Below are 27,163 nucleotides of genomic sequence, written 5' to 3'. Positions count from 1 at the left end.
TGTCCCGGGATGTGGGGACCCCGTGTGGTGGCAGGGGATGGCCTGGCCCCCGCGCGTGTCCCCCACGACCCTCGGCACGGCGGGGCCGGGGTGCTGACGGGCTCTGCCGTGTCCCCAGCCCAGCTCGGGGGGACGTGCCCTACGAGGGTCCCCTCTGTGCCCCCCGCCAGACGCGGCCCTGACCTCCCCCCCCGCCCCCAGGCATGGGTGCTGCTGAGCACAGGCAGAGCGGGGACACCCGCTGCCCCTGGGGACCCTGGCAGGCAGGGGACAGGCAGGGGATGGGCAGGGACGTCAGTCCTGGAAGGGGGACAGGTGGTGGTGGCACTTGGCGGGGCTGCGGGCGAGCGGGTGCCGCTGCCTGGCGTGGGCACGGCCACGCTCACGCCGTCCCCGTCCCCGTCCCTGTCCCCGTCCCGAGGGAGCCGGTGGCTGCTGGCTCCCCCGTGCCCCGCCGGGTCCGCAGCCGGGCCCTGTGCCCGCTGCCACCATCGCCACCACCACCATCGCCACCACCATCACCACCATGGCCACCGCTGCCATCCGGGCCACCCGCCGTCCCCATGGCAACGGGCTGCCGGTGCTGGATCCTTCCCGCGACCCCCTCCGTGATGCTGGCCCCTGGCCCCCTGCCACGCACTCGCCCCACCGAGCCCCCCCGCTCCTGCCCTGCACCCCCCAGCACCCCCCATCCGCAGGTCTCCGGCGTGCCTGGGGCGGGGGCCGAGCGGCGTCGGCCCCCCCCCCCTCGGTGTCGGGGTTCACCCCCCGGGTGCTGAGTCACGGCTGGCGCAGCCCCCAGCCACGGGGTGCTGAGTCACGGGTGGGAGCCCACCCAGGCCTGGTTTTGGGGGGGAGGGGGCACTGAGGCAGGCAGGGGGCGCTGAGCCTGTCCCCCTCCCCAGGGGGGCTTTCTCGGTGGTCCGGCGCTGCGTCAAGCTCTGCACCGGCCATGAGTACGCCGCCAAGATCATCAACACCAAAAAGCTCTCTGCCAGAGGTAGGACAACCACCCCCCCACCCCCCCCGAAACCCTACCCCCACCCATGGTGTGGGTGCCCCCGGGGCCAGCCCCCAGCCCAGCCACCTGGGGCCCATGGTGACACCCATGGCACCCGTGGTGCTCATGGCACAGGGTGCCGTCTGGGGGTGGGGGGTGCTCCGTGGGGGCTGGATCCGGCTCTCCCCCTCCCCATTCCCTCCTGCTGCCCCACGAGTTCCATCCTACACCCCCCCCCGCCCTGGGCTCCCCCTCGGTGCCCACAGCAGCCATGGTGTCCCCTGGGGGGGGGGGGGGGGTGCACACGTGTGAGCAGGTTCTGTGTGCGTGTGTATGTGCACACACAGGTGTGAGCAGTTTGTGTGTGCCTGGCGGGGGGGGTGCACCGTTATGAGCTGTGTGTATGCACACAGGTGTGAGCAGTTTGTGTGTGCCTGGGGGGGGGGGCGTGCAACGTTGTGAGCTCTCTGTGTGTATGCACACAGGTGTGAGCAGTTTGTGTGTGCCTGGGGGGGGGGGCGTGCACCGTTGTGAGCTCTCTGTGTGTATGCACACAGGTGTGAGCAGTTTGTGTGTGCCTGGGGGGGGGGGCGTGCAACGTTGTGAGCTCTCTGTGTGTATGCACACAGGTGTGAGCAGTTTGTGTGTGCCTGGCAGGGGGGTGTGCACCGTTGTGAGCTGTGTGTATGCACACAGGTGTGAGCAGTTTGTGTGTGCCTGGGGGGGGGGGGGTGCACCGTTGTGAGCTCGCTGTGTGTATGCACACAGGTGTGAGCAGTTTGTGTGTGCCTGGCAGGGGGGTGTGCACCGTTGTGAGCTGTGTGTATGCACACAGGTGTGAGCAGTTTGTGTGTGCCTGGGGGGGGAGGGCGTGCACCGTTGTGAGCTCTCTGTGTGTATGCACACAGGTGTGAGCAGTTTGTGTGCATGGGCACATGCGCATGCACAGGTGTGTGCGTGCATGGGGATGCATGCTTGCACAGGTGCGAGGGATGTGTGACGTGTATGCGGGGGGGTTATGCACAGGTGTGTGCAGTGTGTGTGTGTGCATGGGTGTGTGTGTGCACCAGTGTGAACTCTGTGTGCGCACACAGGGGTGTGTAGTGTGTGTGTGTGATGCGTACAGGGGTGTGTGTGCATGCACATATGTGTGTGCACACATGTGTGTGTTCATGGGTGTGGGTGTGCACACATGTGAGCAGTGGGGGGTGCATGAGCGTGTGCATGCACAGGAGTGTGTGTGTGTTCTCGGTGTGCATGGGGGTGTGCACACAGGTGTAAGCAGGCAGAGCATGTGTGTGTGCACTGTGTCAGTGGGTTTGTGGGTGCATGTGCACATGTCAGCAGCATGTGTGTGCAATGCGTACACAGGTGTATGCACTGCATGCGTGGGGGTCTATGAGTGTGCACACGTGTGAGCAGGGTGTGTGCGTGCGTGCCTGTAGTGTGTCATGGGGTGTGCACACACCTCAGCAGTGTGTGTGCCCACTGTGTGCATGGGGTGTGTGCAGGTGTGGGACATGTGTGTGCACAGGGTGCGTGGATGTAGGGGTGGGGGGGGGGTCACATGTGTGAGCAGGCAGTGTACAGTTGCAGTGAGCGCGTGGGGGTGTACTCTGTGTGCATACACACACGTGTGTGTACCTTGGCCACGGCTGTATGTGTGTGCACAGGTGTGAGCAGCGTGTTTGCTCTGTGTGAGTACAGTGTAGGTGGGTGTGTGTGCACACACACGTGTGTGCGTTGTCTCTGTGCACTGTACATCGGTGTGCGTGCACACATGTGTGCGGGGGTGGTGTGCACTATGTGTGAGCCGTGTGCGATCATGGCTATACATGTGCGTACACACACACGTGTGCAGGTGTGTGTGTGAGCAGGTGCACACCGCTGTCCATGTGTCCTCCCTGCCCAGCACAGCCCTTGCCCTGCCTGGCCCCCAGCCCCCCCGAGCCACCCCCAGGCCGCAGTGTGGCACAGAGGGGCTGGGCACCAGCCTGTGTGCACAGGTACAGACACATACACAGGGACGACCACACACATGGGTACAGCTGCACGCAGGTACACGCGCATACACAGGGACAGCCGCACACCCTGGTACACACACACACACACGGGAACAGCCACACACAGGTACAGCTGCACACTCATACAGTGGCAATCACAGGTACACACGTGTACAGCCACATTCTGATACAGCCACACACACAAGTACAGCCACACACACAGGTACAGCCACACACAGATACAGCCGTGCATGCTGGTATGGCCGCATACACAGGTGCAGCCACATGCAGAGGTACAGCTGCACGGATGCACAGCTGCACGCACAGTTACAGTCACATGCAGGCACATGTATGTACACCTGCATATACAGGTACAACCGCACACTCATACAGTGGCAAACATGGGTACACATGTGACACGTGTGGCCACGCATAGGTACAGCTGCACACACACAGAGGTACGCTCGCACACACAAGTGCAGCCACATACAGCGGTACACTCGTGCACACTGGTCCAGCTGCACACAGGCACACCTGCGCAGACAGGCGTGCCTGCACACGTGTGCATAACTACATGTACAACCCCCCTCCAGGTACCTGGGCAGCCACACATACATCCACACCTGCACACCTGCAACACATACACAACCACATGCACACACACACCCACGTACAGCCACGCATGCTTGCACACCCCCCCCCCACATCCATACATGCGCAACCGCACAGATGTATATCCACACACGCGCACAGCTGCATAAACGTGCACAACCACACACGCCTCGGCACACCGGCATACACATGCACACCCAGACACACCAACACCCACGTGCACGTGCCCACAGGTGCGCACACACACACACGCACACCAGTACAGGCATGCACAGTCCCCATTGACACCCCCCCACACCTGCACCCTTGTGCATGCCTGCACACCCACCCACTTGCACGCACACCTGCACCCACAGAGACACGTGCACTCACACGTGGGCACCCGCAAGCTCCTCCAGCCAGGGACAGGGACAGGGATGGGGAGAGGTGACCCCCTGTGGTGCATGTGGGGCTGGGGGGTCCCAGGGTAGGGGCGTGGGATGGGTGCCCTGGCTGACCCCTGTGTCCCCAGACCACCAGAAGCTGGAGCGGGAGGCCCGCATCTGCCGGCTGCTGAAGCACTCCAACATCGGTGAGTGACGCCTAGCCCGGGACACACGGGGGCCACCCTGGGGGTCACCCTGGGGGTCTGCTGGGTGCCGCCCGAGGACGCGCCGGGTGCCACACTGGGATATGCTGGGTGCACACCTGGGCACCTGTGGAGTCTCACCCCTGGGGTCCTACTGGGTGCCACCCCAGGGACGTGCTGGATGCTGCCCCGGGGGCATGGCGGGTGCCACCATGGGGGGGGTGCCTCCCTGGGAACATGTGGGGTCCTGGTGGGTGCGCATCCCAGGGAGACGCTGGGTACCACCATGGGGATGTGCTGGGTGCTCCCCTGGGGACATATGGGGTCCTACCCTTGGGGTCCTGCTGGGTGGCACCACTGGGACATGCTGGGTGCCCCCCGGGGTCACACTGGGTGCCACCCTGGGGTCCTGCTGGGTGCTACCATGGGACACGCCGGGTGCAGGTGTGAGGGCTGCGTGTGACACAGACACATGTGTGTCACACATGGCAGCTGCCCCGGGGGCTCCTGGGGCCAAGGCTGAGCCTGTCCCCATCCCCATCCCCGTCCCCATCCTGTCCCCACAGTGCGGCTCCACGACAGCATCTCAGAGGAGGGTTTCCATTACCTCGTCTTCGACCTGTGAGTGCGGCTGGGGGGGGGTCAGGGGGTGTCGGGGGGTCCTAGGGGGTTGGGGGTGCCTGGGGCACATGGGTCCCGGGGTGACGTGGTGCCCCGGCTGCGTTGCAGGGTGACCGGCGGCGAGCTCTTCGAGGACATCGTGGCGCGGGAGTACTACAGTGAGGCTGATGCCAGGTGAGCCCCTATGCCCCAGACCCCCCCCAAACACCCCTGGACATCCCCCGCCCCCCCCCCCCCAGTGCCCTTCCCCACCCAGGGGCTGCAGGGATGGGGCAGCTCCAGCAAGGCAGGCAGGGGGGGCACCCTGTGGGTGGGGGGGGGTGCCCCCCCATTATTATAACCCCCCCCACTGGCTCCATTCTGCTGCCGGGTGCTCAGTGGGCCCCCCCACGTCCCACCCCCCCCCCCATGCTACCCCCCCCTGCCGCTGAGGCCTGGCGCTGTCATGACATGTGCTGGGGGGAGGCTGGTGGCGGGGGGGGGGGCCCCCAGGGCCCCCCCCGTGCCGGTGCTGAGACCCCAGTGCCCTGTGTGCCCGCCATGTGCCCGTCCCCGTGGTCTCTGGGCTTTCACAACATTGTTTCTCCCCCTCTCTCGTTCCCCCCATCTCCGCCTCCCCCCCGCCCCCCCCGTGCCCCCCCCCGTCCCCTCCCCGTTCCCCTGTACCTCCCCGTCTCCCATCACGCGTCGCTCGGGCTCTGTGCGTGTCCGTGTGTCCGTCCGTGTGTCTGTCCGTCCGTCCCACCGCTGCCCTTCTGCTCGCTGCCTGCTCCCCCCTGCCCCGGCACACCCTTCCCTGTGTTTTGCCTCCTGCCCCCCAACCCGCCCCCCACCCTGGTCCACCTCCTGCCCCTGTACCTTCCCATCCCCTCTCCTGCCCCCCTGCCCCCCATCCTGCCCCCCTCCCACCTCCTGCCCTTCCATCCTGCCCCCTCCCTTTATCCCCATCCTGCCCCCTCCCATCCCCTTTACCCCCTCCTGCCCCCCATCCTGCCCCCCTCCTACCCCCCTTACCCCACCCTGCCCCCCTCTCCCACCTCTTCTCCCCATCCTGTCCCCCCAACCCCTGCCCCCCCCGCCCCCCCGTTTTGTTTTGCAGTCACTGTGTCCATGAGCTATTAGCACGCGTTTCTCCCACCCATCACTTTGCCCCTGTGCAGAGGGAGCCGCAGGTCAGTATAACGGGGGGGGGGCCGGGGGGGCCGTGCCCCCCGCGCTGCCCCCCGCCCGCTGGAGCATCCCGCTTCCCGGCCCCCCGCTCCCCTTGCCGGGACCCCACTTTGGGGCTCTCTCCTCCCTCCTTTTTCTGACACCTGCCCCCACTTTTTTTGCACCCCCTTGCAGGGAGGTTGCCCCCCGCCCTCCATGCCCCAGCACCCCCAGCCAGGCGGGGGCCCCCCTTCACCCCCATTTCAGCCTCTCATCCCCCTGCTCCTTCCCTCTTTCTTTCTTGTCTCGTCTCCATCTGCCCTCCCCGCACCCCCGTCCCGTCCCCCCCCGTGAGTCCTGTCTGGGGGACCCCGGCGTCCGGGCAGCAGCAGGGCTGGGAGGGGTCCCCACGGAGCGGGGGGGCACAGCATCATCATTAGGGTGACCCCCCATGGCTCCATGCCAAGATGGGAGCACCCCGTGATGGGCACCCAGGGGTGAGCCCCCCCGCCCCAGGCAGGGGCACGGGGGGGGGTGCCAAGCTCAGCACCCCCCCCGCAATGTGAGATCACTGCTTGTTTTTGTAGGGTCCCATCCCCCCCAGGGTGCAGCGCGGTGCGGGCAGCGGGGCAGGGGGCTGGTTTGAGGGGGGGCACAGGTCCCAGGTGCCCCCAGGCGGGGGGGGTGCAGGAGGTGGTGGTGGTGGTGGGGGCAGCGTGCCCCTGACCCCCCCCTCGACGTTTGCACGCAGCCACTGCATCCAGCAGATCCTGGAGGCTGTCCTCCACTGTCACCAAATGGGGGTCGTCCACAGGGACCTCAAGGTGAGTGACACCCCCCCCCCACCGTCCATCCATCCCTCTGCACAGGGCAGTTCTCCCCCCTCCCAGGTCTCGGGGTCCCTGGGTCCCCACAGCTTGGGGGGGGACGACCCAGCTCAGTGGGTTCCTGAGCCCCCAGGTCCTAGGGGTGGGGGTTAATGAGCTCCCCCTGGGGCTGGGGGGGGGGTGTCCCCTCTGCTCTGAGTGCCTCCAGCTGCCATCTCCCTTTTCTGGGGCTGTGTGTGACCCCCCCCCCCGCAATTCACAGCACAATCTTGCGCTGAGTTGGGTGTCCACAGTGACCCCCCCCACCCCAGCTCGCCCCCACATCCCCCCCATCGGGGTGTGGGGTGGGGAGGGGCTCGAGCTTGGCTATGGGGTGGGTCGGGGGGACACACATGGGGACAGGGTGACGCTGACCTGTGGGGCTCTGCCACCCGGGGCACCCCCTGGCCATTCGGCACGGGGCTCAGCCCCCCCTGCCCGCGGGATGGGGGGGGGCTGGCAGATGGGCAGGACCCTCTCGACGGCCGCTGCAAAGCCCCCTCTGCTTCCCCCCTGGCCCGGTTCCTCCTGTCCCCTCCTCACCCCATGCCTGGCGCTGCCCGCGGCAGCCGGAGAACCTGCTCCTGGCCAGCAAGTGCAAAGGGGCGGCGGTGAAGCTGGCCGACTTCGGCCTCGCCATCGAGGTGCAAGGCGATCAGCAGGCCTGGTTCGGTGAGTGCCACCGCCTGCCCGTGCCCACCGCGTCCCTCTCCAGTGCCCACCACATCCCCCGGTGCCCACCCTGTCCCTGCACCGTGCTCACCGTGTCCCTCTCCTGTGCCCACCGCGTCCATCTCCTTGTGCCCACCGCGTCCCTCTCCTGTGCCCACCGCGTCCCTGTCCCATGCCCACCGCATCCCCCCATTCCCACCCTGTCCCTGCGCCATGCTGCGTCCCTGTCCTCTGCCCACCGTGCCCTGCCCCATCCCTGCTGCATCCCTGCCCCGTGCCCACAGCATCGCACCCACTGCGTACCCCCCCGGGCCCACCGCATCCCTGTCCCGTGCCCACTGTGTCCCTGTGCCATGCCCACTGTGTCCTTGCACCATGCCCACTGCATCCCGCCCTGTCCCTGTCCCTGTCCCTGCGCCTGCCCGCCACGGCGGCTCGGCTCAGCTCAGCTCAGCTCCTGCCGTCTCCATCCCAGGCTTCGCGGGCACGCCTGGCTACCTCTCCCCTGAAGTCCTGCGCAAAGAGGCCTACGGCAAACCCGTGGACATCTGGGCATGCGGTAAGAGCCCGTCCCTGCCCGACTCCTGCCTGAGCCCTGCCTGATCTCCATCCCGGTCCCACCCTGTCCCCCCATCCCTCTCCCCGTCCAGGGCTGCGTGCCCTGGCCGTGCCTCGCTCTCCCGGCTGGGTGGGTGCTGCCGTGGGGGACGGTGCCATCCTGGCAGCACTGGGGAGGCTGGCACGGGGACAGGCCATCTCGGGGACACCGCTGTCCCGCGTCCCCAGCCCCCCTACCCTGGCCCTGACCCCGCTCTCCCTCACCCAGGTGTCATCCTGTACATCCTGCTGGTGGGCTACCCGCCATTTTGGGACGAGGACCAGCACAAACTCTACCAACAGATCAAGGCCGGTGCCTACGATGTAAGTCCCCGGTGCCAGGCACCCCCCGCACAGTGGCTGGCTGGCCCGTTAACTCTGGAACCTACTGAGGGATGCTACAGCTAGTCACCACCAGGCAGAGCCTGGGGGATGGCTTTGGGCCATGTCTCCCGTGGCTGGTTGGGGACATGTGGGGAGGTGGAGGGACATGGGCACTGTGGGGCTGCCCCTCCCCAGCCCCGTGTGTCCCATCCCCCCCCCAGTTCCCTTCACCCGAGTGGGACACGGTCACCCCCGAAGCGAAAAACCTCATCAACCAGATGCTGACCATCAACCCCGCCAAGCGCATCACAGCCCACGAAGCCCTCAAGCACCCGTGGGTCTGCGTAAGTGCTGTGTCCCCCCGTCGTCCCCCTGCCCCAGTGTGTGTCCCCCGGCCCTGTGGCCACCGACACCTGGCGCTGATCCCCCTTGTCCCCTGCAGCAACGCTCCACTGTGGCCTCCATGATGCACAGGCAGGAGACAGTCGAGTGTCTGAAAAAGTTCAACGCCCGGAGGAAGCTCAAGGTGAGATCTTCTCCAGGCAGAAGCCTGGGCTGGATCCGACCCTGGCCGTGCCTGGTGTTCCCCCACCCCGCACAGCACCATCCCTTTCCACAAGCACAGTCCCACTCTGCCCATGCCTGGTGCAGTACGGTTGCATCCTGGCAGCGCCTGGTGCAGCACCGACCTGTCCCAGGCACCCCACGGTCCCATCCTGGCCACACTTGTTGCTTTGCCAAGGGCCACAGTCCCATCCCAGTGGTACCTGGTGCAGCATGGTCCAATCCTGGCCCTGCCTGGCACATCACGCCGTCCCATGGCCCCATCCTGCCCCCCCCATCCCATTGCCCTGTCCCAGGGTCTCATCCTGCACCCCCCCCTCCCTTGCAGGGCGCCATCCTCACCACCATGTTGGCCACCAGGAACTTCTCAGGTAAGGGGGGGGCTCCCGCTGGCCAGGGGGGGCCGGGGGCCACAGCCCCCCCGCCCGAGCCCCCGCCGAGGCCGGTGCCCCCCCTCCCCGTCTCTCTGTCGCTGTCTTTCTCTCTTTTTCCCACCCCCCACCCCCTTAACCCGCCCCCCCCCCCTTTTTTTCCCTGTCCGCGAGGATGGGGGCATGCGTTAGCCAAGGGGGGGGGCAGGATCCGGCCCCCCCCCCCCGTACACAGCAGCAGGTAGTGCCCTGTCACCGTGTTGTGTTGTGTCCCCCCCCCAGTCCAGTGGCTGGCGGTGGAGGTGGCGGGGGGACACACACACGTGGAGGTGGGACACACACACACACACACACACACACACGACGAAGGAGCAGTGTCAGCCACCCCCAGGCCTGAGGCCAGGGTGATGGACACTCCAGGACTTGGTGTTGGGGAGGGTGGAGGGGTGGGAAGGTGGGGGTCCCGGCTGCAGCCCCCCCCCCAACCTGCCCCCACCTCCCTAACAGGAGCTCTGCTCCCTTTCTCTCTCCTCTCTCTCTCTCTCTGTCTCCTGCCCGTCCTCTGCCCGTCTCCTGCCCGCAGTGGGCAGACAGACCACCGCTCCTCCGACCATGTCGGCGGCCGCCGCCGGGGCCCCCCTGGGGCTGGTGGAACAAGGTAGACGCGTCCGCAAAGGGCCCCCCCGGCCCCCCCCCCCACCGGCCCCGCTTGGTTTCTGTGTGTGTGTCCCCCCCAACTCCCAGCCCCAGATCCTTTGTCCCTTGTCCCCCCCTCAACCATCCTCTTCCTCACCTACACTCCCCCCCAACGGGTTTCGGGTGCCCTCCTCGGAAATCGGAGCGCATGCATGGCCCCCCTGCATTGCCCCCCCCCCCCCGCACCCCCTCCCACTAGCCTCTCCCCCTCCCCACGGGGACCGAGAGATGCCACTGCCCCCACCCCCCACTGTCATCCCCCAAGCTGGTCCCGGGGGGGGGGTTTCTGTGGTGGCCCCCACCCCCAGTGCTTGTCCCCCCCAATCTCGGGGGGGCTGCTTGGGTGCTTGTGCCCTGCTCTGGGCCAGTGGTCCCTGGTGGGGGGGGAACACTGTGGTGGCACCCCCTGGGGACACCCACCTGGGTCAGCAACGGGGAGCTGGGAGTGGCATAATTTTAGGGTGTCGTCCCCACCCATTGCTCCCACCCCATGGCACTGCCTCCCTGCCCCCCCCTCCGCACACAGGGGGGGCACACCGGCGCATGGAGGGGGGCAAACCCACTGCATGTCCCATGTGCCCCCCGTGCCCCCCCTGTGTCCCCCACCCTGCACGCCTGCCCCCCTGCATGTGCACCCCCCTGCATGCCCCCCCCCGCACGGCTTCCCGAGAGCTGCAGCCGGTGTTCGTGGCGCCGCGAAACACTCGGCGGGTCTTAAACCGTGCCCCCCCCCCCTCCCCGGGCTATAGCTGGCCCCCCCCTGCCGGGGATCCCCGGCCCCCCCCAATTCGGCTCTGGTTTAAACCCCCACCTCTCAGCGCCCGCCTGCTTTCAGAGGAGGGACCGGGACCCTTGGGGACACCCCGCCAGGGACCCCCGTGGGGACATGGGTCTGCTGGGGGGGCAGGGGTGTCCCCTTCCCCCCCCCATCAGCCCCCCCCTCCCCATTGGGTGCTGCTCCGTGCCACCCTGCTGTCACCAGACTTGTCACTGCACAGCCCCCCCCTACCCCATGATGCCAGCGGGGGGGTGTCCCCGAGCTCAGAGAAGTGATGAGGATGCTCGAGGTGACACCCCCCCGCCCCGGCCACTTGTGTCCCCCCCGCCATGTCCCTGTCCCCCCCACACTGGCCAGAGACCGAGATAGCAGTGACAGATGCTCCCCCTGCCCCGTCCTTGTCCCCCTCCAGGGTGACACTGGGGGGGCACAGGGGGCCGCCCCACCCCTGGACTCAACTCATCTTTTTTATGTTTTTTTTTTTTATGTTTTCCCTTTTTCCTCCTTCCCCCCCCCCCGTTTCTCTCTCGCCCCCCCCCCCCCTCCTCTCTCTCTCTCGCTTTCCTCTCTGCATTTCTCCAAGGTAAGCCAGCCCTGCCCCCCCCGCGGGGGCCTTCAGGATGGGGACCCCCCCCAGCTCATGTGTGTGTGTCCCAGGATGGGGACCCTCCCCCAGGATGGGGACACCCCCCTCCTAGCGTGTCCCCCCCTCCCCCCCGACACCGGGGTGGTGGGTGCTGCCAGCACCCGGGGGGGGGCATCAGGGTGGGGGGCAGGGAGGGGGGTGTTGGGGGACACACACACACAAGGTGTCCCTTGTCCCCAAAAGAGGAGTCAGCTGCTGATGCTCTCTCCCCCCCCCCCGCAGCAGCTAAGAGCTTACTGAACAAGAAGGCGGACGGCGTGAAGGTGAGGGGCCGGGGGGGGGCCGGGGGGGGGCCTCCCCCACCCGCCTCGTGCCACTGAGCCCCCACCTCTTTTCTCTTCCCCCCCCCAGCCCCAGACCAACAGCACCAAAGGCAGTGCCGGTGTCACCAGCCCCAAGGGGACGCTCCCACCCGCCGCGCTGGTAGGTGACCCCCCCTTGCACCCACCCCCCCACCCACCCCCCCAGGCCAGATCCATCCCGCCAGCCCATCCCATCCATCGCCATGCGCCCCCCCCCCCCCCCCCCCAACCTCGTCCGGCTGTCTGTCCGTCTGGCTGTCCCTGGTGTCACTGGGGATGGGGGGGGGGGTGGCACGAGAATGGGGAGGGGGAGTGCAGGATATGGGCACGGGGGTGCCCCGCAAGATGGACGGCAAGGTGGGTGCAGGATACGACCGTGGGGTGCCCCGTCATGCGGACGGCGAGGTGGGTGCAGGATACGGGCACGGGGATGTTGCGCCGTACAGACAAGGTGGGTGCAGGATACGGGCACGGGGATGCTGAGCACGACCCTGCCGGTCAGGTAAGTGCAGGATACGGGCACGGGCTGGCACAGCGGGTGCAGGATGCGGGGATGACCCGGCGATGCGGACAGCAAGGTGGGTGCAGGATACGGGCACGGGGACGCCTGGCCGGCACAGCAAGTGCAGGATACGGGCACGAGCGTGGCTGGCTGGTTCCCTGAGCGCAGGATACGGGCAGAGGGATACCCAGCCCACACGGCAGGTACAGGATACGGGCATGGGGATGCCCAGCCAGCACAGGGAGGGCAGGATATGGGCATGGGGATGCCCGGCAGGCACAGCGAGTGCAGGATGCGGGCAGAGGGATGCTCGGCTGGCACAGTGAGTGGCGTACGCAGGCACAGGGATGCCCGGCTGGCACAGCAAGTGCAGGATATGGGCACGGGGCTGCCCTCCACGACCTGGCCGGCTCCTCCTCGACCGTCCACGGGGGTCCCCCTGAGTCTCTCTCCCCCGACTCTCTCCCCTCTTCCTGCCCCCCCCGCCCCGCCCTCCAGCCTCCGTCTTTCTGTGAATTAAACCATTTCGCTTTTGCTGGACTAATGACTCTCTGCTTCTCTCCCCCCCTCTGCCCCTCCCCGAATCCGGTCTGGGTCTCTCTTCGCCCCCGTCCGCGTGCCGCTCGCTCCGTCGTCCCCCCTGCTCCGTTGTCCCCCCTCCCGGGCTCTCGCTTCCTCCCCCCCCCCCCCCCCCCGCCTCTGTCTCTCTCCCTTCTCCCATAGGAGCCTCAAACTACCGTAATTCATAACCCCGCGGACGGCATAAAGGTATTGCTGCCTCTCTTCCCTTCTCGCCTCGCCCGCGTTCGTTAGCCCCCGGGGTCATTTGGGGCCCCGCTTTCCACCTCCATCTCCCCCCCCCCCCCAGCATCAGCCATGGCGCAGGGCAGGGAGGGGGCTGACGTGGCGCTGGAGCGGATGAGGAGCGCGCACGGGGCGCGGTGACGGCAGGGGCTCCCCTGCCCCGCAGTATCTGGCATCGCTGGGGTCCTGCCGAGCCCCAGCCGGGCTCATCCCCCCCTCCATCCCCAGCCTGGCCGGATTCTGACCCTCTCTGTTTGTCTCTCTCCCCCTGCACCGCCGCCGTCCCGCTGGCAGGAGTCGTCCGATAGCACCAACACCACTATCGAGGATGAGGACACAAAAGGTGATGGGGGAGCAGGAGGGCTGTGGGGAGTGGCTGGCGCTGGGATGCACTGGGCTGCACTGGGAGGGTGCTGGAACGCACTGGGATGGAGCTGGGATGCACTGGGAGGGTGCTGGAATGCACTAGGATGGAGCTGAGGTGCAGTGGGATGGCACTGGGATGGCAGCAGGGTGCACTGGGATGCAATTTGATGGTGCTGGGATGGCGCTAGGGTGCATTGGGGTGTGCTGGAATGGCACTGGGACAGCACTGGGATGTACTGGGAGGGTGCTGGAATGCGTTGGGATGGAGCTGGGATGCACTGGGATGGTGCTGGGATGGCACTAGGAGGCATTGGGGTGTACTGGAATGTAACTGGAATGCATTGGGACACACTGTAATGGCACTGGGATGCTCTGGGATGGCAGCAGGGTGCATTGGAGTGCACTGGGATGGAAATGGGATGGATTGGGACACACTGTACTGGCACGGGGACGCATTGGGATGACACTGGGGTGGGCTGAGATGGCACCAGGATGCATTGGGGTGCGCTGGGATGGCACTAGGATGCATCAGAGTGAACTGGAATGGATTGGGACACACTGCAATGGCATAGGGGCAGACTAGAACAGCACTGGGATGCATTGAGATGGCACTGGGATGCACCAACATGCACTGGGATTCATTGAGATGGCCTGGGATGCGCTGACATGCACTGGGGTAGTGCTGGAATGCACTAAGAAATATTAATGTGGCACTGGAATGGACTGGCATGTCACTGGGATGCACCGGAATGATGCTGGGACACACTGGGTTGGTACCAAGATTAATTGAGATGCACTGGATAGAACTGGGCTGTACTGGGATGTATTGGAATGCACTGGAAAGGCACTAGGACACAGTAGATTGGCGCTGAGATGCAGTGGGGTGCACTGGGACAAACTGGAGTGCAACGATATGCTCTAGAGCAGTACTGGTACACAGTGGGATGGAACTGGGCTGTATTGGAATGTACTAGGATGCAGTAGGATGACAATGGGACATACTGGGATAGAACTGGGCTGTGTTGGAATGCACTGGAATGGCACTGGATTGCACTGGGAAACATTGAGATGCACTAGGATGGCACAGAAGTGGCATTGAGATGCACTGGGATCTAGTGGTGTGGCACTGAGATGCAGCAGAATGGCACTGGAACACAGGGTGACGCAGGAATGGACTGGGATGGTACTGGAATGCACTGGGATACAGTAGGATGGTACCAAGATGAATTGAGGTGCACTGGAATGGCAGTGGGATGCACTGGATGGAACTGGGGTGGACAGGAAGGCACTAGAATGGTACTGGGAAGCAGTAGAATGGTACTGCAATACACTGGAATGGAACTGGGATATATTGGGATGCGCTGGAATAGCACTGGGACACAGTAGATTGGCACTGAGGTGCAGTGGGATGTACTGGTGCAAACTGGAGTGTAACGATATGCTCTGGGATCGCACTGGGACATACTGGGATGGAACTGGGCTGTATTGGAATGCACTGGAGTGGTACTGGGGTGGCATCAGGGTGAAATGAAGCATTGGAATATAGTGGAATGGGCTGCATTGGAATGGCACTGGAACACACTGGGCTTGCACTGAGGTGCACTGTAATTCAACAGTATGATGCTGGCATGCACTCGGATAGAACTGGGGTGAACTGGAATGCTTGGAATGGCACTGGGACACAGTAAGCTGGCACTGGGTTGCACTGAAATGCACTGGGATGGCCCCGAGATGTACTGGTGTAAACTAGGGTGTATCATGGTGCACTGGAATGTACTGGGGTGTCACGGGGATGCAGTAGGATTGCACTGGGATGGAACTGGGGCATATTGGAATGCATTGGGATGTATCAGAGTGCACTGGAGTGGCACTGGGGTGTGTTGTGATGCACTTGCATGGAACTGGGATCTATTGTAATATACTGGAATGGCACTGAGCCACAGTGGGATGGCACTGGGAGACACTGGTATGGAACCGGCTGTATTGGGATGCACTGGAATGGCACTGGAACATGCACGGGTAACATTGGGATGCACTGGGAAATGCTGAGCTGGTACTGGGATGGCACTGGGCAGCACTGGGACATGCTGGGAGGGCCCAGGACACCTGGACCATGGGGGTGCCGAGACCGGTGCGGCAGAGCTGCGGGGACCCTGGGCACACGGACGTCCCTGTGTCTGTCCGTCTGTCAGTCCCCATGGCCCATGCATCTGTCCCCATAGTCTCTCTGTCCCCAAGGTCTGTACGTCTGTCTTCATGGTCCGGCTGTCTGTCCCCATTGTCTGTGCCTGCTCCATGGGCTGTCTGATTGTGCCCATGCTCGCCCCTCCCCACATGTCCCTTCTCCATGTCCCATGTCACCATGTCCGTCCCCAAATCCCTTCCACCCATCCCCACGGTGTCTGTCCATCCCTCTCCTGCCCACCCCCCCCAATCCCCCCCATCTCCACACCCCCCCCCATCCCTCCCCTCCATCCCAGGGGACCCCAGTGTGGGGACAGGGACGGGGTGGTGACACTGGCCATTCCCCCCCCAGCCCGCAAGCAGGAGATCATCAAGATCACGGAGCAGCTCATTGAGGCCGTCAACAACGGGGACTTTGAAGCCTATGCGTGAGTGGGGTCCCGAGGGTGGGGCAGGGCGGGGCAGGGTGTGGCCGGGCAAGGCTGCTGCTCACCCACTGCCTTGCAGGAAGATCTGCGACCCGGGGCTCACCTCCTTTGAGCCCGAGGCCCTGGGCAACCTGGTGGAGGGCATGGACTTCCACCGCTTCTACTTCGAGAACTGTGAGTGCCCGGCGCTGCCTGCGCCCTGCCTGCCCTCTCCCTGTCCCCTGCCTGCCCAATCCATCCCCGTCCATCCTGCCTGCCTCCTTTGCTGACCCCTGCCTGCTCCCCCCCGCCTGTCCTGCCTGCCCCTCTTGCCTGTCTCCTGCCTGCCTGCCCATCCTGTCCGTCCCCTGCCTATTTGCCTTGCCTGTTCCTGTCTGCCCCCCCCACCTGCCTGCCAGGCGATCTTGTCCATCGCCTCCCATTTTTCTGCCTGTCCCTCTGTCCAGCCAAACTTCCCAGCCCTTGCCTAGTAGCCCCTGCCTGTCCCCTCTCTGTCCCTGCTTGGTCCGTCTGTCCATCTGTCCTGCCCATCCTTCCTGTTCCGCTGCCCATACTCTGCCTGGCCACTGCCTGCTGCCCTGCTTATCCTGCCTGTTCCCCATCTGGTTCTCTTCTGCCTGCCTGTCCTGTCTGCATGTCCATCCACCCATCTCTGCCTGCTTGTCCCTCCTGCCTGCACCATCCCTGCCCATCCTGCCTCTCTGCCCATCCTGTCTGCCTGTCCATCCACTCCTCCCTGCCTCTATCCCTCCCTGCCTGCCCATCCTGCCTGTCCCTCCTGCCTTTATCCCTCCCAGCCTCTCTATCCATCCTGCCTGTGCAACCTGCCTGTCCCGTCTGCCTGTCCATCCACCCTGCCTGCCCATCCTGCCTGCTTCCCTGAATCCCTCCCCACCTGCCCAGCCCCGTGCCTGCTTGGCCATCCATCCGCCTGCCCTGCCACCATCCCTGCCCGTTACCCTCCCCGCACCGCTGACGGCCGCTCTCCCCCCGCAGTGCTCTCCAAGAACAACAAGCCGATCCACACAACCATCCTGAACCCCCACGTCCACGTCATCGGCGAGGACGCTGCCTGCATCGCCTACATCCGCCTCACCCAGTACATCGATGCCCAGGGCCGGCCTCGCACCAGCCAGTCGGAGGAGACCCGCGTCTGGCACCGCCGCGACGGCAAGTGGCAGAACGTCCACTTCCACGGCTCGGGGGCCCCTGTTGCCCCGCTGCAGTGAAGGTGAGAGCGGGATCAGGTTTTGGGGGGGGGGTGCGCTACCGGTGTACCCTGGTTCTGGCTCACCCCGGGGCGGGGGGCCCCCCCATCCCCGCAGAGCTCGCGGTGGCTGTCCTGGTTCCAGCCCGACGGAGACGGCGATGGGAGCTGAGCCGGCAGCCGGAGCTGCGGCCCCGAAGCACGCGTCCGCATGCCTGTCCCCCCCTCCACCCCGGCCCCTGATCCTCCCCTCCCTCCAGTGCCTGTGTTTGCAGAAAACAAAAAGACAAAAAAAAAAAAAAAAAAAAAAAAAAAAGCCAAAATGACAACAACAACAAAAAGGAAAAAAAAAAAAAAGGGGGAAAAAAAAGAAACCAAACCAACAAACCCCAACCCAACCAAACACACACCCAAAAACCAACCCAGCCGCTCGGCCACAGCCAGGGGGGCTGGGGGGGGGGTGTCTCTGCACCCAGAACCCCCCCACCTGTCTCTGCCTTGGGGGGGGGGGGGGGGGTGTCTCCTGGCTGGCGGGGGGCGGTGGTGGTGGTGGCGGGGGTCCTGACCCCCCCCGGCTGTGCTTGTGGCGTTTCGCTGTTGCTGGTGGTGGATGTTGTTCTCTGGACGCCGCTTTCGCTCTTTCCCTTCCTGGTCCCTGTACATAGAGAGAGCTCTTTATTTTTGAATTCCCACGGGGGGCCCCAGCCCCGGGGCGGGGGGGGGGGGGGGGGGCTGCTGGGTGGTAAGCGAGGTGGGGGGGGGCAGGGGGACCAACACCCAACCCCCTCCCCCCCCCCCCCAAAGTCTGCTGCTGCACCAGGAGCGATGCCCACAGGGGACTGAGGCTGATCGTGGGTGCTGCTGGGGTGGGGGCACGGTGGGTGCCTTTGGGAGTGTCCCGCGGCAGGCACCCCCATGTCCCCATCCCACTGACAAAGACCAGGCACCCAGCACCTTGCTTTCCCCTCCCCGGGCAGGCGGGTGGCTGGGTGCCGGCAGCTTTTTTTGGCAGGGGTAATGGGGTTGGAGGGAGAGGGGGGAATGTGGGTGCCATGTAATGGGGCTGGGGGGGGGGGGGGGGGGGCGGCCAGGGGGCTGTGGCCCAGGCGGCAGGGATCGGGGTGGGGGGATCGGGGCGATCCAGCCAGCACTGACGCAGCATCGAAAGCACTTTAGACTAAGAGAACGGGTCTCTTAGGGGGCACAGGCTGCTCCGCCGGGTGCCAGGGGTCCCCCTGCCGCTCCCCCCCCCCCCCCCCCCCCCCGCCATGGCATAGGGGTACCGGGCAACACTCCCAGCTCCGGCCAAGGGCATTTGCTCCCCTCCTGCACCCCTGCCCTCTGGCCAGCACCCGGGGGGACCCCATCTCCCACAACTCCCCTTCCCCGGGGGAGGCATCACCCCACTCTGGGCACTCCCCAGCTCGGCCACACGTTTTCCCTGGGGGTTCCCCTTCCTCCATCTCCACGTCCGGAGGCGCCGTGTTGCTGGGGGCTGATTTTGGCTGCGGGGGGGGGGGGGGGGGGGGGGGGTGGGGGGTGCAAGGGCGGGAGGGCCGGGGGATTTTTTTTTTTTTTTTAATTATTATTTTTTCTGCATGCCCTTTGCGCGGGAGCAAACCTCGGGCGCTAATGCTGTATGTCGAGGAGCTGAGCTGAGCTGTTACTGTCCCATGAATGCTGGTGGATCGTTGCCAAATTTTTCTCTCCTCCCCTTTTCTCTCATTCTTTTTCCAATCCCCCCACCCCCGGCATATTCCCCCCCACCTGCCCCCTTCGTCTTTTCTTTCTGAGCCTTGTAAGTGTAAAAGATGACTCTGATTTTGTTTTTGTCTCGGGAAAACTGCAAATAAATTATGAGGAAAAACAACTGACAAAAAAAAAAAAGTAGGTGGAGGGAGAAGGCTGAGTGGATCCGTACCCAGGACAGCCCGTATTCCACCCTTGGAAAATGGCAAAGAGAGCCAGAGCTGGGCAACAATTGCCAAAAACAACTTTATCCCCGCCTGGCTGGTGGAGCCAGCGGCACAGAAACGATAGGCAACACCGATCACGATACAGTCTCAAGCAAAAGCTTTTTCCCTTCTGAAGGAGGAGGAAGAGGAGGCAGCAAGGGCTGTTGGGCACCCGGCAGGCGCTGTTGCCCCCCCCCCCGCCCCAGGCTGATGGGAGCAGGGGAGGGGTGGGCTGTGAGGCGCAAGGAAGCCAGGTGAGCCCCCCAGCCATCCCCAGCCTGGGAGCCAAGCACTGGGGCTGGTTTCCAGCCAGCTTCCCTTTCCCCATCTGGCAGCTGGTAAACTGGGAGTGTGTGTTGGGGGGGGAGCCTCAGACACATCCACAGCTGGAGCAATGGGGGCAGACTGCCCCTGCCCAAACCAGCAAGGGGGACAGGGGGGCCACAGGGAGTGTGGGCTGCCCAAGCCCGCCCTGGCTCTTTTCCACATCCCCCCACTGAAGCAAGGGAAGGGGCCCAGAGGTGACACCACCCCCCACTCACCCCCTCGGTCCTGCCCCTTCCCCAGGGACAGAGGCCACAGCTTCCAGTTCACCTGCACTGGGAAAAGCTGCCCAGGGAGGCAACAGGTGATAACCCAGCAGCAAGCATCCCCCACCAGAGGAAAGCACCTCTTCTTCCCTTCCCACCCCTCTCCCACCCCCCTGGGCTTGCTCTAAGGACACAAATACATAAAAGACCCCCTCCCCAGCTCCCCCTAAGCAGCCCCACGCATGGCAGCGGGGAGCCCTAGCTCCTCTCTCCCCAACTCCCCCGGGCCGGCAGTGTCGGGACGCCGAGGCGCTGGCTAGTGTTACAGGTGTAAAGGCAAGGGTGGGTGCACGGCTGGGCACCCCGTGGTCCAAGTCACCCTGGAGAAAAGTGAGGGCGGCGGGTCTCCAGCACTCCCCCCATCCCACAGGGTGCCAGCCTGATGCTGGCCTTGGCATCCCCTCGAGATGAAAAAAAAAAACAAAAGTCACGTAAAACCGCAGCGCCGAGGAGGCCCTGGCCTGTCCCTGGCCTCCGCAGTGCAGCCCAGGCCCGGGAACCCGCCCCCGGGCTTCTGCTTTCTGTCCTGGGTGAGGTCCAAAGGGGAGCGAAGGCCTGGTGGTCCGGAGCAGGAGACCTTGGGGTCCGCGTCACATGATTTCACAGCAGGAATTCTGTTTCCGGGCCTGGAAAGAGAAGGAAAAGCAGCAGTGACACTCGCTGCAGGTCCCCAAGGGCCAAGGGGGGGCTGCAGAGCCCTCCTCCCACCAGAGGAAGCCGGCACGGTTCCAGCCCTCACGGCTCGCCATGAAGGCAAACACCCAGTGCCCCCACGCCGAAGGCTCGTGGCACAGATCTAACCCCCCCAGCCATCGCCCTAGCTGGAGCCTGCGCCAGGAATCACCACAGCCGGGATCAGCATCACCCTCTACTGGCCACAGGACAAGGAGCAGCCTGAGCGAGGGGCCAAGGAGCTCCACAGCCAGAGTTTGGGCAACCAAGTTCCCTCCAGGTCCAAAGCAGCTGTGCCAGCAGATGGTGGTCCTTGCCTGGAACCCACATCCTCTGCCCCAGGAGTTTGTTCTGCCCTTCCCCAACCCCAGGACATTGCTGGCTCCTCAGGGAGGGGGTGACCCTCCCCTGGGATGAAAAGCCGCACTCACAGTTTTGTAGAAGGCTTTGGATTGTGCCCCAAGCACCTCCGATTTGGAGACCAAGTCATCCAGCTTCTCTCCTCGTTCCAGCAGCGACTCCATGGTGTTGTGCTGCCGAAAAAAAAATGGCACTGACCCACAGTGCTGGTACCCTGGGCACTCCCCACTCCTTCCCCAGCCCCCAGCAGAAGATGGAGGTGCCACCATGTCCCCATCCAGGAATGAGCCTCTGCCTTCCCACAGCCACCCTGGCTCTGCAGCAAGGGAGGGGGCAATGCCAGCCCCAATAAAGATGGGAAGGTCACAGCAACTGGGAGAAGAGCCCCTGGTGAAAACAGCAGCGCATGCAGGTCATTTAAAGCAGAAGACAAGTGAGAACGTGACACTGCGCAGGGAAGGGACCGTGGTTTGGAGGAGGGAAGCGGAGGTTGGGGGGTGTCAGTGCCCCCAGGGTTGTGCTGGGCCAGCTTGGAGGAGCCCAGAGGGAAGGGAAGGGGAGAGGAAGCTCCCACAGCACCAGGAATGTCTCCAGGGAACAGAGAAGGCAGGATGGCCCCATCACCCTGATGGCCACCCTACACCCCAACCCCCAAAAGGGCGTCCCCATGGCCCCGAGCAGACATGCCAGCTGGAGCATCCCGGTTGCGGGCCCTACATCCTTCTCACCAGGATGATTTTGGTCTCATCCAGCTCCGCCTGCACTCTGGTCATCGGGTCGGCATCACGGGGGTTCTCGGAGAGAAACAAAAGTGCCTCAGTACCACCGCCCCAGTCCCACAGCACCGGTGTCCCGGCACACGCCGGGGTGTCACACGCTTCCACCTCCAGACCTGGGGGCTGTGGGGAGCGTTCCCGGTCTCTGCGTAGGATCTGCGGGGGTCCTGGGGAGGCCATACCTGGTATTTACTGAGGTATCCATCCAAGGCTGCATAGCTGATTGTCGCTGGGGATCCCGAAGGCCAGTCAATTTTGCTGACCTGCCTGGAGAATTCATCCAGCACCTGCAACACAAGGAATTGGGCAGTTACTGCCTGGTGGTTCTGCTTGCGAGGCCACGGCTGGCAGAAAGAATTTTCTCCTCAAAAAAGAAGATTTTTCTTCTTGTTTCCTTTTGAACAAGCCAAGGGAAGAGACAGAAACCAACTTCTTCGGCAATGCCCATGCCAGGTAGGGGTGGCTGTCCCCGACCATCCCCAAAGCCCTGTGCCCTGCCAGGGCGGCCAGACATGTCATCGCCAGTTTTTGGCAACGCTGGGTGCGTGGTTACACCCAGTTTTCCCACATAAAACGCAAGCCAAGCAGGGAGGACAAGGTGTTTGTGAGGCCTATGCCTAGGCTGGCAGCAGAGTAGAGCTGGGACTAAGTCCCAGCAGGCAAAGCCAAGTCACTGCATGGCTTGGAAGTCCTTGGGCTGGCCAGATCTTGCTCAGCTCAGGTCTGATGTCCCCCAGCTAATGAGCAGGAGGGTTATTTCCTTGTCAGAGCGTGAGCAGATGTGGAGGCACTCCCCAGAGCAGCCCCACTGCAGCCTGTCACCTTCAGTGCTGCTCCCAGGTCGCATGCTCACCTTGTCCAGCAAGGTGAAGCAAACCCGCTGCGGATACTCATTATCTGCGATCACCACTCCGGCCAGCCCGTCGTTCCGGACGTACACATGGCAGAGGTACTCTGGGCAGAGAATTTATGTCAGAAAGGCAGTGGGAAGGTCCAGAGCCTGCCCCAGCACCTGCTACCTCCTGCCTGGCCCCAGCAGCTCTTCCACAACCCACAAATTGCCCTGGGAAGTTTCATTCAGCGACTGCATTTCACATGCTTTCATTAGGAGAGCGGGAAGGGCTCAAGGGAGGATCAAAATCAGCCCCACATTGCGCTTCAGCTGGTTACAGCAGCCTGGCCACATGACATGGGACATGACACTAGCTTTCCAGGGCAGCAGGTACTGCCAGAGTTAAACAAAAACAGAGGGTGAAGTGTTCAGCCTGATTTTAGTAAATAACAACTTGTCACAAGCCTGGAGTGTCATTAAAGAGGCTGCAGCAGCCAATTCTGGGCCACACCCTGCATGTCTCGGGGTTTGGGAGGCACGTGGAGCAGGGTGCGGAGGCTGGAGATGAGGCCAGAGATCGGGGTACGGAGCCCAGACTCATATGGCAGAGCTCAAGGGAGAAGGGAAGGAGGCTGCGCCAGCACAGCCACCCCTCTGGGAACAGGATGAAGCCAGCAAGCTGAGGGGTGGCAGGAGCACAGCCCGACAGCTCCGAGTGTCCCAAGGGTAGCAAGGAGAGGAAGAGAGCCCAAAGGCAGCAGCTGGCTGTCAGGCAGGTCGCTGTTCTTCCTGTAACCTCTCTTGCGGTGCGGGCTGTGCTCTCACCCGTCTCAGCAACCTCATGCCTTTAGTGCTACTTGCCTGGGAGCTGTTTTGAAGTCTCTTTTTTTAATTGTAAACAGACAAGAAAGGAAGCACGTGCACCTGCACGTGCTGACCCTGGGTTGTCCTCTTACCTTGCTCCTTGACGGAGGCTCTGCTGCCCAGCTCTGAGCGCTCCACGATCAGCTGGCTTGTGAAGGTCATGAATTCCTGCACGCTGCAAACACAAAGCGTTGGCGCTTGAGTCTGCGAGGGGACCCAGCTCTGCGGGAGCTGCATGTGGCCCAGTGAGCTATAGGGGGTGCTGGCGCAGCAATGATGGGAGAGATCATCTGTCCCAGAGGTCCCCAGCATTTTGGGCAGACTGAAACCCTTCCCCACGACCCCACCACCACGTTTAGGTAGCGGGGACATAGCCGAGCTGTGGGTTTTCCTCAGGGAAGAGGTCAGCCCCTGCACCTATGCAGAGCTGCAGCCACCACCCAAACACCTCCAGCTTCGCTGGGCCCAGGGGAGCACCCACACACCTACGGCCGCAATGAGGGACTCGCACGCTTGGGCTGAACTTGCTTTTTGGTGATTTAGCAGAAAGTAAACCACCAGGCTAAAGCCTGAGGACCAGCTGCGCCCTGCTCACGGCGAGGGTCTGCATGGGTGCTCCAGCCCCTTCTCCTGCCTGAGCTTTTATCCTGTGCTTGGGGCCTTCTGGCATCCCAGGGAGGCCATTTGACCCACAAATGGACCTCAGTTCCCTACCACATTGAGTCAAAGTTAAGGAAGATCCTTAAGCCAGACTCGCTCTAAGTATGGAAAACATTCCTGAGCCCAGACTCGAGTCCTGCCAAACAGGCTTCCTGTGTAAACCCTCCTCCTCACCCCACAGTAAAGGAAAAGAGGCCAAAAATCACGAGCAAGTGCAAAATAAATCTACTCCCAATGTACACCAGGGATTAATGAACATGAGGCGACAAATTCCCCACTTCAGCTGGAAAGTCCCAGGAAGGAAAAACTGTCAAAGCTCAGATTACAGAGTTTGCTCAAACACCCCCCACACCAACAGCTCCCACTTGGGAACTTCATGTGACGAGGAGATGTCAATGAACATGGACACCAGCGCAGCAAAGACCGCGGTTTCCTCGCTGCCTTCCACTGCTGGAAGCAACTCCAGAACAGGGATTTGCCTCTCACAGTTTACTTATTCCTTAGGGGTTTTTTTGCATTTCCCCCAGCCTGGACACCACGCAATCAGACACTGGCTGTAGACAGACTCTGAACCGACAGGTTTCCAGGCACTGCAGAGAAAAGACTGGCCCAAAGATTTCTTAACATCCAAGTTTAGCAGAAACAGAGGACCGAAATGTCTGGGGATCTGCTGGGAGCCACAGCCCCCACTGTCGCAATTCCATTATTTCACAGTATTCCCAGAGAAATCAGCTACCAAAGACTTCATTCTCTCACACCATGCTCCTGACCCTGCCAAATGATACAGCAGAGGTTGGATGGCAGACACCCTGTGCTGGCACGGCCAAGCTGGCCCCGTCCCCCTGCCCAGCAGGTTCTCATGGCTCCCAGGAACCACAATCATGTTTATCCCAGATTCAAACCCCAAACCCAAGTCTCTGGTAACTCCACAGCCTCAAAAAAATGTACATGCAGCATTTTTAACCCAAACTTAACTTAATCACACCTTAATATCACACCTAGGCGGTGCTCACACAGGCACCGAGGTCCAAGCAGCGCCTCCGAGCACAACCAGGGAATCAGCTCAGGACAAGGATTAACTACTGGAGAAAAGTTACGAGACTAACAAGCGCAGACACCACCTCACCCTGCACAAACAGCAATGCTGTTCCCCAAAAAACAAGACTTTTTTAAGCAAAGAAACAGCCTGCTGCCAGGGAAGCGGCTCTTTCGGCCATAGCCAACGGCAAAACCACACAGGGAAATTTCTCAGGATTTGGAAAAAGGAGAGCTGCCCCTACGAAGTGATTTGGGTTTTTAAGAGATTACTTCACCCGGTGCAATCCGTCCCCGTTGCGTGCGTTGGCAGCACTGGCACAGCTTTTTTAATTTGGCTAAGAAAGTATTTTTTAAGACAATTTTACTTCAGTATTTTTTCTTTATCACAGGAACTGCAGAACCAAATGTACTCAAGGCTCCATAAAATCTTGGCAAGGACGGGGCGTGGAAAATTCAAGTCCCGTAGGTGAGTATTTCCTAAAGCCTTTATCGTCTGGAGCCGGGTGCTGGGAAACGAGCTGTTTCACAGCAGGCACCTGCTTTATTTTACAGCTTTTGGAGGTTTTTGGGAGCTCCCTTCAGCTGCAAGCTCTAGGGCAGCTGCTGAGAGAGCTCTGCAATTTCTCCGTGTACACAGAGCGGGCAGTGGGACATTCGGGAGCCCAGACTGATGTTCAGGGTTAAACTGACTCACCCAAAGCCATCAGAATAACCCGAGCAGAGGTTTGCGGGCTGGAAAAAGTTTAAGACTAGACCAAACACCTAATTAAAAAGATACCGGAGGTGTCATGCGAGCCTTGTTAGTCTGACACAAAGACAAGCCTCCTCCCGCTCGCCTCTCGCACCCCATAAGCTGCCATGACTACTGGGTTTAGGCACTTGCTGGAGGGAGAAGAGCTGACCTGAGCACTTGGGGTGTCTCCCTGCACCCAGATTTTATCGCTTGGCTATGGCAGGTGATTTACTGAGTCAAACCTGACCTCCTGCTGCTGGCCGTGAGTGGCTTTTAGGCAAAACGAGGTTTCACTGTTCCTGAGGCTGAAAGATCGCTTAAAGTGGGTTTTGCAGCACTGAACGGCATGTGTAGGGTCACAGCTCCCCAGGGGAGTGTCTCTGGTGGGTTTATCCCTTAGGAGAAGCCTGTTAGCTCTCCCACTGCACATCCGGTGACACAGGAGCGGAACAGGCAAGAAACTCCCCCAAAAGCTTCTACTCCCTCTCCCCAAGGTCCTGCCTAAGCCATGTGCCAGCCCCGCAGAGCACAGAAGAGATTTCCCCCGACCCCAAATCTTCCTGGGAGGTTCTGGCACCCCAGACACCCACCTGGACCTCTGGAAGAAGTTGAAGGTGGACACATCGTAAGCAGCTTTCAATAAATGCACTTTGGGGTCACCTTTGTAAAGGACACTTAGGCTGTAGAGCCTCATCGTGGCGTCTCCCGCTATCCTGGGGGGAAGAAGGAGACCTGGTGGGTGACACGGGGGCCAGGCTGCAGCCACTGGAACCCCCCCCCTGCACGGCCAGGCCTCTCCCCTGGGCCTCCCCAGGACACCTCCTCCTGCCCCTGGGGCTGGGGGTCTCCCTGACTCACCCAAACCTCCTCCATCCTTTAAACGCCAGCCCCAGGCACCCTGCACTCACCTGCCCCACACCCCAGAGCCTGCCCCGACCCCCCACTCCTCGCCTCCCCCAGCCTAGCCAGGCCCCGAGCCCCGGCAACGTCCCCCACATCTGATCTCCCCCTGCCCTCAACTAGCCCAGCCCCCACAGTATAACCCAGCTAGCCCAACCCCCCGCCTCCGTATCATCCAGCTGGCTCAGCGCCCCCCCAGTATAACCCAGCTAGCCCAGCCCCCCTCCCCCCCCCGCCCCCAGTAAAACGCAGCTGGCCTAGCCCCCCAGTATAATCCAGCGAGACCAGCGGGCCCCTCCCCCCAGTACAACCCATCTGGTCCAGCCCAGCCCCCCACCCCAGTACAGCCCAGCTCAACATCCCGTTCTCCCCGCGCCCCCGCGCCCCCCCCCCGTGGCTAAACCCCCGTCCGGTACCGGCGGCTCCGGAACAGGCTGTGAGGAAACAGCGACCGACGAGGGGAAATGAGCGCGACCCGGAAGCAGAACCGCAGAGGCCGGAAGTGACACCTACCCCGGGCAAC

At 63.0% G+C, this 27,163-nt stretch overlaps 2 protein-coding genes across 6 annotated transcripts; one reads left to right on the top strand and one right to left on the bottom strand.

Moving 5' to 3' along the window:
- The first annotated feature begins 883 nt into the window (after nt 1-883).
- Nucleotides 884-17,542, top strand: CAMK2B (calcium/calmodulin dependent protein kinase II beta). Of its 4 annotated transcripts, none has more exons than XM_049830709.1 (20): nt 884-1,000; nt 4,127-4,186; nt 4,750-4,804; nt 4,913-4,978; nt 6,705-6,777; nt 7,389-7,491; nt 7,967-8,050; nt 8,318-8,412; nt 8,634-8,756; nt 8,855-8,938; nt 9,305-9,347; nt 9,931-10,005; nt 11,693-11,730; nt 11,819-11,890; nt 12,995-13,039; nt 13,370-13,418; nt 15,978-16,053; nt 16,133-16,227; nt 17,050-17,284; nt 17,379-17,542. In XM_049830709.1, the coding sequence occupies exons 5-19, from the start codon at nt 6,751-6,753 to the stop codon at nt 17,280-17,282; spliced, it is 1,242 nt and encodes a 413-aa protein (XP_049686666.1). In that variant the 5' UTR covers nt 884-1,000; nt 4,127-4,186; nt 4,750-4,804; nt 4,913-4,978; nt 6,705-6,750; the 3' UTR covers nt 17,283-17,284; nt 17,379-17,542. The 4 variants fall into 4 exon arrangements, with proteins under 4 accessions (XP_049686666.1, XP_049686665.1, XP_049686664.1 ...); XM_049830708.1 differs by having other exon boundaries at nt 11,690-11,730; XM_049830706.1 differs by lacking the exons at nt 884-1,000; nt 4,127-4,186; nt 4,750-4,804; nt 4,913-4,978 and adding an exon at nt 5,904-5,976 and having other exon boundaries at nt 11,690-11,730.
- Nucleotides 17,543-19,239: 1,697 nt separating this feature from the next.
- YKT6 (YKT6 v-SNARE homolog) lies at nt 19,240-27,163 on the bottom strand. 2 transcript variants are annotated; one of them, XM_049831174.1, is made up of 8 exons: nt 27,057-27,163; nt 26,331-26,453; nt 23,402-23,484; nt 22,467-22,567; nt 21,796-21,900; nt 21,566-21,631; nt 20,909-21,010; nt 19,240-20,431 (listed from the first exon to the last, which is right to left on the bottom strand). In XM_049831174.1, exons 2-8 carry the CDS (start codon nt 26,432-26,434, stop codon nt 20,396-20,398), a joined length of 597 nt encoding a protein of 198 aa, XP_049687131.1. In that variant the 5' UTR covers nt 26,435-26,453; nt 27,057-27,163; the 3' UTR covers nt 19,240-20,395. The 2 variants fall into 2 exon arrangements, with proteins under 2 accessions (XP_049687131.1, XP_049687132.1); XM_049831175.1 differs by having other exon boundaries at nt 26,331-26,472; nt 27,057-27,144.

Source organism: Accipiter gentilis, chromosome 28 (genome assembly GCF_929443795.1).
Source record: "Accipiter gentilis chromosome 28, bAccGen1.1, whole genome shotgun sequence".
Taxonomy (NCBI): domain Eukaryota; kingdom Metazoa; phylum Chordata; class Aves; order Accipitriformes; family Accipitridae; genus Astur; species Astur gentilis.
The sequence above is the reverse complement of the archived record's forward strand: the minus strand, read 5'-3'. Positions and strand labels throughout refer to the sequence as shown.

Bases quoted from the DNA above. Each gene is read 5' to 3' on its own strand.
- CAMK2B (XM_049830708.1), top strand. From the start codon at position 6,751: ATGGGGGTCGTCCACAGGGACCTCAAG. The intron at 7,492-7,966 runs GTGAGTGCCACC...TCTCCATCCCAG, and splicing joins CGATCAGCAGGCCTGGTTCG to GCTTCGCGGGCACGCCTGGC. The intron at 11,731-11,818 runs GTGAGGGGCCGG...TCCCCCCCCCAG, and splicing joins AGAAGGCGGACGGCGTGAAG to CCCCAGACCAACAGCACCAA.
- YKT6 (XM_049831174.1), bottom strand. From the start codon at position 26,434: ATGAGGCTCTACAGCCTAAGTGTCCTTTACAAAGGTGACCCCAAAGTG. The intron at 21,901-22,466 runs GTGAGCATGCGA...CTTGTGTTGCAG, and splicing joins GCTTCACCTTGCTGGACAAG to GTGCTGGATGAATTCTCCAG. The intron at 21,632-21,795 runs GTATGGCCTCCC...TTTCTCTCCGAG, and splicing joins GATACCTCAGTAAATACCAG to AACCCCCGTGATGCCGACCC.